The 13,617-nt window shown below is 35.4% G+C and overlaps 3 protein-coding genes across 3 annotated transcripts; all 3 read right to left on the reverse strand.

Annotated features, from left to right (window-relative positions):
• Window positions 1-789: 789 nt before the first annotated feature.
• On the reverse strand, window positions 790-1,593 carry LOC129885346 (peptidyl-prolyl cis-trans isomerase). Its single transcript, XM_055959591.1, has one exon. The coding sequence runs from the start codon at window positions 1,533-1,535 to the stop codon at window positions 1,020-1,022; it is 516 nt and encodes a 171-aa protein (XP_055815566.1). The 5' UTR covers window positions 1,536-1,593; the 3' UTR covers window positions 790-1,019.
• A 1,217-nt stretch (window positions 1,594-2,810) lies between these two features.
• LOC129885348 (repetitive proline-rich cell wall protein 2-like) lies at window positions 2,811-5,019 on the reverse strand. The gene is made up of 2 exons (XM_055959592.1): window positions 4,800-5,019; window positions 2,811-4,441 (listed from the first exon to the last, which is right to left on the reverse strand). The coding sequence occupies exons 1-2, from the start codon at window positions 4,969-4,971 to the stop codon at window positions 3,174-3,176; spliced, it is 1,440 nt and encodes a 479-aa protein (XP_055815567.1). The 5' UTR covers window positions 4,972-5,019; the 3' UTR covers window positions 2,811-3,173.
• A 2,754-nt stretch (window positions 5,020-7,773) lies between these two features.
• Window positions 7,774-13,173, reverse strand: LOC129885349 (translocon-associated protein subunit alpha-like). The gene is made up of 8 exons (XM_055959593.1): window positions 13,004-13,173; window positions 12,093-12,257; window positions 11,921-11,971; window positions 11,705-11,793; window positions 9,059-9,136; window positions 8,715-8,918; window positions 8,219-8,296; window positions 7,774-8,076 (listed from the first exon to the last, which is right to left on the reverse strand). The coding sequence occupies exons 1-8, from the start codon at window positions 13,062-13,064 to the stop codon at window positions 8,026-8,028; spliced, it is 777 nt and encodes a 258-aa protein (XP_055815568.1). The 5' UTR covers window positions 13,065-13,173; the 3' UTR covers window positions 7,774-8,025.
• Window positions 13,174-13,617: the final 444 nt, after the last annotated feature.

A 13,617-nucleotide genomic window follows, 5' to 3' on the forward strand; every position in this document is an offset into this window, starting at 1 on the left:
GAATAATTTTTAGAACTTTTCAAATATTAGAACTTGACACAAGTTCTAATCTTTTTTAGAATTTAATTTTTGCCAAATATATTTATCATTAGCAAATTATATGATCGAACACTGATTCACAAATTTTTTCATTTTTTTTACCATAAAATATGTAATATTTTCTAAAGAAGCAAGTCAGCCCCTTTTTTACTTTCTAAACAAGTCAAATATACACTCTAGTTCGATACAAGAATTTGTATCTTTTTTAAACAAACAACGTCAATCTAGTATGTGTACATAATGTGTAATCTTTTTCTATGCCGTTTGTATACATTTTGCGAAGTTTCATACCCAAAGTTATGATGTAAATTGCCACGATTAATATTGGGAAAATAAACTTTTCCTGTTATTCTAATTAACGACACAAAAAGGGCCACCTTAATTAAAAGTACTACACTCTTCGGTGGTGCGCCTCATCCTGCAACTGTGGACCCTCACAATAATCACCGCGCATTTTGATCTATATACCACAAATTTAAAATATCGGAATCAGATTCAGGTCCACAAAAAGTAGGACCCACAAAAACTCTGCTCAAGAGAAACAAATTCAATCAACGCAAACCCCAGTCACAAGTCAGAGGCCTCTTGAACGGGCAAAAGAAAACAACTAAATAATGACTTAGTTCAGCACAAGAGCAAGACTAGATAGGAGATTAAGAGAAAGCGTGATTTAGCAGGAAATCTATTATCTTATTTAATTGTAGACTTAAGATTAAACATAAACTGGTAGAAGCAAAACCAAAAGCGTGATTTAGCAGGAAATCTATTATCTTATTTAATTGTAGTCTTAAGATTAAACATAAACTGGTAGAAGCAAAACCACAACCAGATAAGATTAATCCTAATACATGACCCGACCCGAACCAAGTAAACAGTAAAGATAGGTTGAAATTAAAAACAAAGCCTAAAACGGCGACTCAAATATAGAAAAGACTGATAAAACTAGATCATCATCAACGTCCATAACATCATCATCAGATCTAGAGTTGACCGCAGTCGGCAATCACCACAGGCTTGCTGCACCTTCCAGAGCTAGATCCAACAGCCTCGGCCTTCTTGATCACATCCAAGCCTTCAACAACTTGTCCAAACACCACGTGCTTACCGTCCAGCCACTCAGTCTTAGCGGTACAGATGAAGAACTGAGAACCGTTGGTTCCAGGTCCAGCATTCGCCATGGACAGGATTCCAGGACCGGTGTGCTTCTTCACGAAGTTCTCGTCGGCGAATTTAGCGCCGTAGATCGACTCTCCTCCTGTACCGTTTCCGGCGGTGAAGTCACCTCCTTGACACATGAACCCTGGGATCACACGGTGGAAAGTTGAGCCCTTGTAGTGCAAAGGCTTACCCATCCTTCCAACACCTTTCTCACCGGTACAGAGAGCTCGGAAGTTCTCAGCGGTCTTGGGAGTGGTATCGGCGAAGAGATCCATCACAACACGGCCGGCCGGCGCACCGCCGATGGTAAGGTCAAAGAAAACCCTTGGATTTGCCATTTCTCTCTAGATATTTCTGACGCTTGCAATAAGGTACGCTTTGTGCTTAGGGTTTAAGCGAGACGGAATATTATATAGGAAGATGTGAAAGCGGATAATTTATGGAAAGATAATCACCACCGTTTGATGGGACATATGTCAGGATCTTGGAGAGTCTGATAAAGAAAGGGTTTGAGTTAAAAGCTACCGTGGTTGGTAAAAAGTTTACCATAGTTAGTTAGGGATATGGCTAATCACGTGATACATGCGTCACTGATGCTAATGGTCCATTTTAAAGGCAATAATATCTACAAGCCCATTTCTAAACCCTAGCGCTTTTTGCATGATGAGCCCAAACGTTTTTATTGGGCTTTGTTTGTGCAGGCCGCAGGAATCCAAACGTTGCCCTCTTTCTTTCTCATTGTACTTTAGAATGTTGATCTCTCCTCTCGGGCCTCCCTCCAGAATCGATTCTCGTAAGTAACTCAAATCCCACTAAAGTACTAATTACATATCTTCCCTTGAGTTTTCAAAATTATAATTCCTACCATATTTTGATCTCCGGTCAATGTATCTCTGATACATCTAATTATGTGTATCTAAGTATTGAATATAAGTATGTTTTTCTGAATTTCTAAAAATTTCAAATTTCTTTTTTCTCTTATTGATTTTTGCATGAATTGCCATGCTTCTCCATTTGGTCGTTTCTTTTTCGATCTGCAACAAACTCGCTATTCCAAGTTGAGCATTTCATTTTTCGCGTTATTATAAAAAAAATAAAACTTGTAAGTTAAGTGTGGCATTGGTTTAAAAAATACCCCTCTAAGATTATAGGTGGACAAATTGAATGGAATTAATTAGTAGTAGTTCCCAAAGCAAATGAATGATTCTCTGTTAATTGCTTAATCATGAATGGCTAATCATAGGAAGTTTGATTGTTTTAGCTACACAAGTAGTTAGATAGCATTTAATGGCATATGTCGGTAACCGTGGAAGCTGCTATATAATTAATTTCGATTCTTTATTGCAGCCGAAAAGGAGCATATAAGCCAACAATGATTATGATAAAGATTGATAGAAATGTATCATCTCTATCAATCACCAATGATCACTTAATATTATAGTACGTACTATTGGATTATTATGCTCAAATAAGGACACTATTAGCTTTGTAGCATTAGAAAGGAATAGGATCAAAATAGTCTTCAGATTAAACAGGAGAAATCTTTGTAATTCACCAATTGCGTGTACAAGTTTCCATGAATAACAAAGACCAATATAGAGTACAAGATTACATGAATAAGAAAAACCAACGATATTGCATTAAAAAGAGATGAGTAGTACAGGTTTTCATGAATGAGAAAAAAACAATAACATAAAAAGATCCGTGTATACACTAGCGATTATTCACCGGACCATGATTCACTTGAAGATATACAAACATTTGCATGAAAACTCAACTAAACAAACCAACAGAGTGAAATTAACTCTCCATCCCATTAACTTTCCTGTTTCTCTGATCTTTCTCTTTGACATTCTCTTGAATGTTTTGGCGGTCGATTTTATTTCATAAATTGCAAATAATTTTTAAGGTTTCTAAACAGAAAAAGATTCAGGCCTACATGCACCCAAAGGAACTCTTCAATTAAATGTTTTGGTCTATGGGTGAGGAATCTTAGGAGGAAGTGGTGGGAAGAGTGGATGGTGGAATGGAGGAATTTTAGGGAAAGGTGGAAGTGGTGGGCATGGCTTTTTGTAAATTGGAACAGGTGGTGGCAGAGGTTTTACTACTGGTGGCTTGTAAACTGGAACTGGAGGAGGAAGTGGCTTCACTATTGGTGGTAGAGGTTTTACTACTGGTGGCTTGTAAACTGGAACTGGAGGAGGAAGTGGCTTCACTATTGGTGGCAGGGGTTTATGGTGGAATGGAGGAATTTTTGGTAAAGGTGGAAGGTGTGGAAGTGGTGGGCATGGCTTTTTGTAAATTGGAACAGGTGGTGGCAGGGGTTTTACTACTGGTGGCTTGTAAACTGGAACTGGAGGAGGAAGTGGCTTTACGACTGGTGGCTTGTAAACTGGAACTGGGGGAGGAAGTGGCTTTACTACTGGTGGCTTTGGTTTGGGCTTGGGTTTGTAAGTTGGAACTTTTGGGGGACATGGCTTTTTAACTGGAGGCTCTGGTTTGGGCTTGTAGACGGGAACCAAAGGAGGCTTTGGTTTTGGTTTGTAAATGGGAACTGGAGGAGGCTTTGGTTTTGGTTTGTAAATGGGAACTGGAGGAGGCTTTGGTTTTGGTTTATAAACAGGAATGGGAGGAGGAAGTGGCTTTAGCACCGGTGGCTCTGGTGTGGGCTTTGGTGTTGGGTTGTAGACGGGAACTGGAGGAGGAAGTGGCTTTACTACTGGTGGCTCTGGTGTTGGGTTGTAAACGGGAACTGGAGGAGGAAGGGGCTTTACTACTGGTGGGGGACATGGCTTTTTAAAAATGGGAGGAATAGGGGGAAGAGGGAAAGGATGGCCCCAGTGATTCAATGGTGGCAATGGTGGCAACTTAGGGAACTTCTTCATCCAAGGATGATCTTTTGGGAAAGGTGGCAACTTTGGCAATGGTGGGTACTTGAAGTAAGGCCACAAGAAAGCAGAAGTGCACAAGGGTGTTGAGAACTTAAGATTTCCAGCTGGTTTCAATGTGTGTTTTCCATCAGTTTTGATGGTCACAATCTTGGATGATTCAATGCCATTGTGTGCTGGACATGGTGCAGCTGATGCACTGTGTAATTGTGCATAGCATTCCTCTTTCAGCTTGCCATCTTTCATCATCTCCTCAGGAAGTGACACTTCAAACTTGCCATCTTTGTCAAGTTCTCCTTCACCCCTTGTTTTGATTTCTCCATTCTCAAGCTTGCAGTCAATGCTTACATGAAGTCCTGAAACCAATAATATAACATTGTTATGAAAATCCAGTAAGAAAGTTTAGACACGTTGAGAAAATGAACCTTGAACCTAAGTTAGTCAAAAGCTAGCTCAAGAAGTGAGGAGACAATAGCCTTTTCTTCAACCAATGGGAGACATGTTATACTCTTGCATACTCAAGACCAGACAAACATCTGGAGCATGAACAAGAAAATGTGTGATCCAACATTGGAAAACACAATAACATGGATAAGCCTGGCACGGATACCATGTGTAGTAAATGGACATTATGCTCAACTCAACTCCATCATATAACCGTTAATTGTAAGACAGTTAACATGACATGCATTCAAATTAATATATAGAAAGAACCTGAGAGAGCATGAATGGTGTTAATGTTATTCTCCTTGCAATCAGCGCATTCTCCAAGACCAACCACCTTAATTGTGTTGTCATCAGCAATGCAGAAACTAGAGAGTAGTAAAGACAGGGACAGTCCCAGAAGGACTCTGCCACAAAGGGACTGAAGCCCCATTTTGTACATAAAACAAAGGTAAGTTCTGAATGGTATTCTTGAATGTGTTTGTCTCAACTCACTACAGGGTATATTTATAGTACTCTAATTACTTACCAAGAAGTAAAGAAAAGTCTGTTTATTATGACCGTCTCACCGGCACATAGTTAAGGTCCTCACATGAGTTTAGGTCCCATGGTCTTGATTTTTTATAAATGACAGAAAGATTATAAAATTGAAAGGTGTTTTTTGTAAAAATTTTAAAAATTAAATAATAATTCAGGAATGGGTGGTCACTGACATAGGTAGCTGTTTGATGAAACGCCATTATCATCATTCAATGAGGTCCCTTTTCTATCTGTTAACCTACTTTGTTAGCTCTCATTTATATCATTTATTTTACTGATTATTCTCAATTATATGTGAAACTTTGACTACTTTTTGAACTAACTGTCAATAATGATATGATTGCCATTCTTTCTACTAGTACTTTTTTTATTTTGTTTTAAATTGAGAAGGGGCAGGTAAATGTTGGCATTTAAAGTGACATGTTCTCTCAATCTTCACGTGAATTATTTGACATTTATCAACTAACTTCTACTGCGGCAAATTATAGAACAAAATTATTGCACTAAATACTAATCATGAAGAAGTTGAATGATTATTTATGTACTATTGCATCCTAGAGTACTTCTACAATAGCTGCATCCTCTTCCTACAGTTCAATAACATTCAATCTTGCAGCTTTTGCATTGGTTAGCTGCAGTGATTGACACATGTTAGAGTGAGTTTGAGTGTCATATTAGTTGGATGGACCGATTGTCTGTTTATATAGACTTGAGCAATACTTGAGTTAGGCACACGTATCATATCTTTACAATTTATATTGATCCAAAGTGGTAAATGAATCTCCTCTACTAGAAAATTACATTATGCATAGGTAAATCTTTTTAAATGGATCAAATCTCATTAATATAAAAGGAAAGGGAAGTTTTTAGTGCAATGGTGAAGGTTACTTTCCGTCATGAGATCGACTCTTATTTCACTGTCTGTAGTCTTGCCTCTGTCGCTGCCTAGATGTGTTTGGGTGTGCCGTGTGCGAATACAATTTCACATTAATAGTTGAAAAGTTTGTCAAGGTAGTTTTATGAATACTCTTAATAATGTGAGTTATTTTCAAGAAAACCGTGTTAAGAGTATTTTTGTATTTGTTTAGCCTAATAAAGTGTGGTATAAAATGGAAGTGCATATATAAAAGACTTTTCCATTGGTTCCGTTCATTGACAATTGATATAAAATCCTGTTACAATAGTGTAATAGTCTGGGCTAATTAGAATGTAAGCTCTCATTTTGTTACTTATATATGATTACTCCTTTTATGGCTTTTAAAAAATCCACATTGTCTCAACCTTGTATGGGTAACAAAAGGGGGCGAATTTATAGATGATCATTTAATTAATACTACTAGTTATGATCAGAATGATCATTTGAGAAATCCAACTCAAAATAAAATCGTGACATTTGAGAAGTTCATAAATTGTTGGACACTGGATATATAGTTGTTGTTTATAAGCTGTTGGACAGCTGAATTGACAAAGAAGTGCAAAAATATATCAGTAATTTGTTGGATTTCCATTTTTAAAAAAAATCTTTTTTAAAGAAACATGGATCCCGCAAATTAAATCCCACCTCTATCTACCTCGTGGCAGCTTCTTCCCCTGTCTATTTCTGACACACAATCACTGCAAAAAATGTTACTTTCATAAATTTGACTTTTCGGCTCATTTTTTTCTTCTTTTATTGACTTATGCACCACACACTAATAAAATTAGTTTTCAAACCGTCTAATTATATGACTTTCATTTCTACCCTATCTTAAAATAACTAAACAATATCTTGAATACGCTGTTATCTCTTCGACTACTTAGAACCGAGAAATGATTCACCAACTGATTTAAGTTGAATGCGATTTCCTACATGCAGTGTTGTACTAGGCAAAGCACAAAATTGATTTAAATCACGAGAAGATTTGTACATATGTTGTCAATATTAATTACGAAATAAAATGTAAATGTACGGCATAAGACAATAACAGCAAACCTAGTAAAGTCTCACAATGACGTCTGAGAGCATGGCATGCAATGTTCATTTGTAACTGTTAATGGAAAATATTTTCAGATGACAGTGACGATATCGTGAACAACTAGTTTTTCCTTTCTACATTTCACCTTTAACCATGATTTACTATAGAAAATATCTGCATAAGCAGTTCTATTCTCCTTGTTTTTGTCAAAGAAAAGGAATTTTTTTCCCTCCTCTCAAACCAAAAAGAGGAAGGAAAATGATATCTCACGGTTAGCAATTAGTTTTGTGAGGATCCACATTTAAACATATAATGAATGGTAGCTTTATTTATTTTCTTTAGCATGTGATGATTAATTGCATCTAATATTTTAAAGCAACAAATAAATGTGGATACTAGACATCCAGCAAAGCCAGAAAATAAAATATCTTCAATGAAATCTTTTGCTTCTTCACCAATCTCCTAAATGTCATAATTATGAAACAGGGCTTGGTGATCTGTATATTGATGTGATCTGCTTCCATCTAAGTTAGCTGTTCACATTCCCATGGTCTAACCTACCGCTGTTTCTGTTGGGTTTTCCCACATTAAAATGTGTAAACCTTCCCAGACGACAATCACATTAAAGATGACAGAACTATCTGAAAAAGGAGGTCAGTCCGGTGGACAAAGCATCTCATGTTAGAAGGGTCTAAAGGGTATGATGTAGACAGAACTATCCAACTAAAAGAAACAAAAGAGAAGGTAAATTTGTTGTAAGGGAAAAATCGAGAGTTTGAATTAGACAAAATTGTTTCTTTGCATCCTCGATACCCAGTTAGTTCGTTGGCAGTAAAAATTGGAGGCTAGTAAGTTATACCTCATGCTACAACAGTGAAGCAGGTCTAACAATTCTAATTTAAAACCTCACATTTTGGAGATCACGTAAAATCCAAGCCAAACTTAGGATTGTAGACTTATCATACTGCTTCATACAGCTAAAGGTAGCGGCTTCAAGCCATTCACTTCTTCTTCTTCAACTTGTTGGCCTGCGACTGAGTATATGCAGTTCCCTTGAAAAACAGAACAGGACAAGTTAGCCAGCAAATTCTTCAAACCCAAGTCCAAAAATAAATGCAAGCATTGATAATTTGAAGACTAGATTAACAAAACATTTCCAAAATTATACTCCTAACATTATAATAAACCCCAAACCTGCAACCATTCATCTGTGGATGCATCAGTTGTTGCAGTTCCAACTTCAACCTTTGCCTTTGGTGCTCTCTTAGTTTTCTACACACATCCAAAAGCAAAAAGAGAATGATTCAGAAGGAAACAAAAGCACAGGAATTCATATGCTTAAACCCCTAATGTGTTTTTTCCTACACACGAAGTTGCACTAGATGACACGTATTTTTATTAGGTCCAGCTGCTCAGCAAATCGTTTTGTTCTCATATGTAATGCCTTGTCTGAAAAAACCTCTCACCTCACCGGCACATCAGCTCTCACTCTTCGAAGCAGATTTCAGGGTCCTTTGACATAAGACATGTCAGGAGGATAGTGATGCAAGATCTAAAAACAATAACCCCAGATACTAACAACTTGTGGGCCCTCATACATGGCCATGCCCTACAGGCATTTTATGAAATAACTGAGGTTTTTGAAGCACAATTTTCCAGTCTTACAAGGAACATAGGTAAGTATAAGCACCTTTGAGAGATTTTGTATCTGACCACGGATCCAGAATCCAAGAAGACAAAGGAGGGCTACTCCAAGACAAAACAAGAAAACAGACTCGACACTGAGAAGACCACCAGGTTCAGTCACTTCAATAGTTCCATTGTAGAACACATTTTGATAAGCATTCTGGTCTATCTCGTAAATAACTGTGCCAACGAAATCAAAACTTCCGGGCTGAAACATGATAGAACAGAGTTATTCAGAGAAGAAACTGTGAGAATTATGTATAAAGCAAATTATATGAAAATAAGAAGGACAATTTTTTCACTGTTAATTGATAAGAGAAAATGGTAACACAATGCTGTGTAACAAACCTGCATAAATTTGCTGATCGCAAATATATATGGAAAGGCAGCCTGAACTGAAGGAGGAACTGTTGCGTTGTTAAAAGCCTAGTAAATGAATGAACATACACAATTAGCCAATTCTCATATCCAAATCACAATAAACAAAGCATGAAATATCGAACAGATGTTAGAACAGACACATATAATACACTACAATAACAAAATAACGACAATGACAATATTTCATAAGCAATTGCGACATGTGATTACCAATTCTCATGACCCAGTATACCTTAAAGTAAACCAATATCACAAACCCTTTATATATCATAAATTGCATATCAACAAAAAACAGAACAATAATGATAACAATAACAAGCAGAACAACAGCAACAATTACAATAACAAAAAACCATTCAATAGCAACAACAAAAATAAGACTAAAGATTCACCAGAAGGCCATCATAGACAGTGGAGATAGGAAGTAGAAAGGAACAACTTCTGTGGGAATATCACTTGAGCAAGCTACATGTGATTACTTGTTGCCCAATTGATTCTCTTGTTTTGGTAACATAAAATGTTGACCCTTACCCTAAGGTGCCTAGTTAAAAGCAATTTTTAATGGAAGCCATATCCTCAACTATTGCTCTTTTAATTATTATAATTTTTTTGGAAAAAACAAATGACATCCTCCACTATTGTCCTTTTATTTTGCCTGCTCTTTCTTATATCACCAACAACATTAATTTATTTTCACTATCTGACCAACTTCTTGTGCACCAACTTGTGGTTAGAGAGTGGGAAATATGACTTCAAATTGGAGGTTTACATCACTGCTTCATCATATCTAAAATAGAAACCAATCACCTAACCAATTAGAAAAAGCTTAAGTGAATTCCTGTTTAAGATAGAAAGAACATCGACTAGTCCTCATGCTACTTAGCATATTTAAGCATATTTAAGCACTGAATGCCCTAAATTAACAGTTCAAGTTTCTTTGTAGGCCATCAATTATGTTACTCAACTCCTTAAAATCATCTGCTTCACTCACATAAATCATAATTGATAGCCCCCAACTAATTTGGAATGACATAGTTGATTGATCACAATACTTAAAAAAAATAAAAATTCCAGAAGCTATAACTCTATCTTTGGATCAGATATTTGCAAACCTTGTGAAGATCATCACTCAAAATAAACACAACTCTCAAATGGATCAGTTTTCAAAGCCTGAGCTTATAGCTACTCAGCTAAATTGGCAGCTTGAGCTCAGTTTCTTCCCGCCTTTTTTCCCAGGGGATAAGTCACAACTGGTTCACCATAAAATTCACAGTCCTTGATTGATTTATACTAATAAAACTGATAAATACGCAAAATTAACAGAAGAGCTCGCGTCCGTAGCAACTATTGACTGCAGCCCTCTATTGAAAAGAGAAGAAAAGCCGAGAACACAAATGAATAACAATTCATCTCAGTCTAACTTGAGAAAACAGGCAACATAACACAAATCTTAACAACAAAAAAAAATTATCAGTAAGACTGGTCTTACAATCTGTGAATTGCAGACCGTGAAATATTAAGAATGGAGAAATAAGAAAATTGAGAATTTTAATTTTAGAAGTTTGCTCAAAGGAAGATTTAAACGAAGTTCCATTTACAGAGCTTGCCCAAATTTTATGATGTGCATAAAAATAAGCGGTTTGCAGCTTTTAGTGACTTATCTTAAAAGCTGTTTTTAACATTTAAAATAAATTCAAAATGCTTCAGTTTAAGGAGTACTCCATAAATTTCTTAGGGATTCAAACCTTGCAGAAGCTCTAGGTAATAATGACCGAGTTTAAAACAATTTATTGCTTTTGGGCTGATGCTGAAGTTTATGGTATGCTCAAATTTCTTTACAAGGCAAGGCACATTAGCTCAATTGTTAGTTGATTTCGGAATCTCCTTCAGAAGATAATTCATTTAAGAGTTTTTTGACTATCCCCAAATAGTTTTAAGTTCATCATATGTCAACACAGAGAAGTTCCATGTAAAAAAATGTTTTCTTTTATTCTTTGAAAAAATAATGCTAAAGCAACTTCATATTTGTTAAGAGTGATCTTCTCTTTCCCATCTTCGCGATCAACGTTAAATGTCCAGCAACTTAAAAAAGGAAAACACGGACCTTATTGATTCAGAATCAAACCAACAAATTAACAAAGAGAGAACATAAATATTTAGAAAACCTATCCAGCTCATTAGCTAAAAAGGAGAGAAAATAAGGGCATTTCCGAATAGCTTTTGTGAAAGATAGCTTTGTTAGGAGCAAATGCAATGAAACTTGAACTGAATAAAAGAAACTATTAAGTGCAAATATGGTTCAGATCATGGAATATCTTCACGTAATATTGAAAATATTATCACCTAACTTTAAAACTAGGTAAATATAAAAATACATAAACCCCAGCTTAATGAGACTGACAACTAAAGATACAAGAGAAAGAAAACACCTTTCGGATCACAAAGATTTAAAAATACTAGATGCAAACTCAAAAACCAAATAAAAGCTAAATAACTAGTCTAGAGAGAACAAAAGTCATTTTGTTAAGTTCAGTCAACATATTTCACCAAAAATCTTGGGAAGCAAGCAGCATAAAGCGTTATTAATAGGAAAGAAAGTAAGCCAACAATCACCTGAACAGAAAGATTTTGAACCAAATAGCGATGATCAAAAGGAAGGTGAACACTTGCTTGGATGGCAATGATATTCAGATGTGATTCCCCTGTTTTCAGAAACCAAAGTAGTAAATAAATCCATTAGAGCAGGCAGATAAAGAAAGAGATGCTATCAGAACATGACTACTGAAAATCAAACACCAAATAGACAAGAGAAGGAAAATACAGAATTACCATCATTTTTCATGCCAACTAACAGCTCACTCTCCTCGCCAGCTGCCACTACTGCATGGACAAAGAAAAACATGATTTAAGAGAGGCAAACCATTAAAATCCACCTTTTCCAAAGCAAAATTAGGTAAAGATAATAAAGACAAGAGTAGACAACCAAATTTAAACTTCTTACCTTTAGAAGGGTTTTTAGGGAAAACACAAACTGTTTCAACCCCAGCTGCAGGAGTATAACTCTCACTGCTAAAATCTTGGACATCCTCGCCAACAATTCCAAGATCCCCTGCTTCCTCAGTACCCTCAACCACTTCTGCTGCAGGGTCAGATTGACCTCTAACAACTAAAAAGAAAAGATCAACACCAAATGGAACCATAATGAACTTTACAAAATAGAATAATAACATCAAAAAGAACAACAACTACTATGCCTCAATCTTAAACCATTCAAGGCCATCTACACGAATCAGCACAATACATTTTACTGAAAATGACCTTTACAAAATAAAGCTTAAAGTGTGAAAGCCAACTCTCACAGTAAAACAACAAAGATCTAACTAAATAAAAAGAGTGAGCAATTCTCTCAGGGAACGGGCAATGTATATTGCATGTAACAACAGTTCTTTTCCAAGTCATTACATTGAAACAAATGACGAGAAGTTATGAAAAGCTAAAGACAATTAGTTTGACTAGCCAAAACTAGCAAAAAAAATTCCATAATAAAAAGTCAACTTTCAATTCTAGTGCTTACCATTTCCAATTGGAGAGGATGTCAAACATAATATTTAATAATATTCCAGATTCACTTAAGCAATCAATATCATATTGAGAAATTAATTCGAATACAAAATTATTCTACAGTGAAACCCTTAACTAACATTAAATAGTCAAACATCGATTACATCGAAGAGAATCTCAATTCCGAAGATCAAGTAGAAAAGAGTATATTAAATAAAACTCATAACATAAAATTATTCATGAAATCGTACATGTGAATGCAAATGCAAACAATCAAATTAGCATGCAAAGATGAGAGATTTGATTAAGGAAAATGAACAACCAAGGGGATCTACGATCTGAGAAGCAAACCTTGAATCAATGATGAAGAGACAATAAGAAGAGCCAACACACACAAAACCCTAATTTCCATATTTGAGAGTTGCAGAGAAAAAGACGGAATACACCAACAAAGACTTTAAGAAGAGAGAGTAAAACAGAAATCAGAGAAGAACACCCGGTCTGGATTTTTGGTTTTGTTTTTCTCTTTTTTTTTTTTTTTTTTTTTTTTTGGTAAACAAGAGATTTATTAGGCCCAAATCTGAAATAATTGTCACTTTGGGCTTGAAAGAAGAAACAGTTACCAACTATAGTATTCTAAAATAGATTACGAAAAGGAAACTTACATAAATATAACATATTACAAAAAATATTTATTATTTATAATAATAATATTTTTCTCGCTTGACACTTATAATATATTTATAATATAATTTTAATACATATTACAAACACATATAATACAAGTTTCATTCATTGATCATACATTTATCACACACTAAATTTAATACACTTGTAATACATTGTGCAATTTCTTACCAAACAAGCCTAATATATTTTAAAATATTTATAATATTTTTATACTGCATGAATAATTCACTTTTAATACATAGCAAGTTTATTATAATATTGTTATAAATTGTAAT

This window comes from Solanum dulcamara, chromosome 4, assembly GCF_947179165.1.
Source record: "Solanum dulcamara chromosome 4, daSolDulc1.2, whole genome shotgun sequence".
Lineage (NCBI taxonomy): Eukaryota > Viridiplantae > Streptophyta > Magnoliopsida > Solanales > Solanaceae > Solanum > Solanum dulcamara.

What these genes read in the sequence shown, in the direction of transcription:
- LOC129885349 (XM_055959593.1), bottom strand. Translation starts at nt 13,064, where the DNA reads ATGGAAATTAGGGTTTTGTGTGTGTTGGCTCTTCTTATTGTCTCTTCA. An exon ending in CTCTTCATCATTGATTCAAG is followed by an intron (nt 12,258 to 13,003) that starts GTTTGCTTCTCA and finishes TTTTCTTTTTAG; the next exon opens with TTGTTAGAGGTCAATCTGAC. An exon ending in CCCTAAAAACCCTTCTAAAG is followed by an intron (nt 11,972 to 12,092) that starts GTAAGAAGTTTA and finishes TTGTCCATGCAG; the next exon opens with TAGTGGCAGCTGGCGAGGAG.
- LOC129885348 (XM_055959592.1), bottom strand. Translation starts at nt 4,971, where the DNA reads ATGTACAAAATGGGGCTTCAGTCCCTTTGTGGCAGAGTCCTTCTGGGA. An exon ending in CACCATTCATGCTCTCTCAG is followed by an intron (nt 4,442 to 4,799) that starts GTTCTTTCTATA and finishes TATTGGTTTCAG; the next exon opens with GACTTCATGTAAGCATTGAC.
- LOC129885346 (XM_055959591.1), bottom strand. Translation starts at nt 1,535, where the DNA reads ATGGCAAATCCAAGGGTTTTCTTTGACCTTACCATCGGCGGTGCGCCG.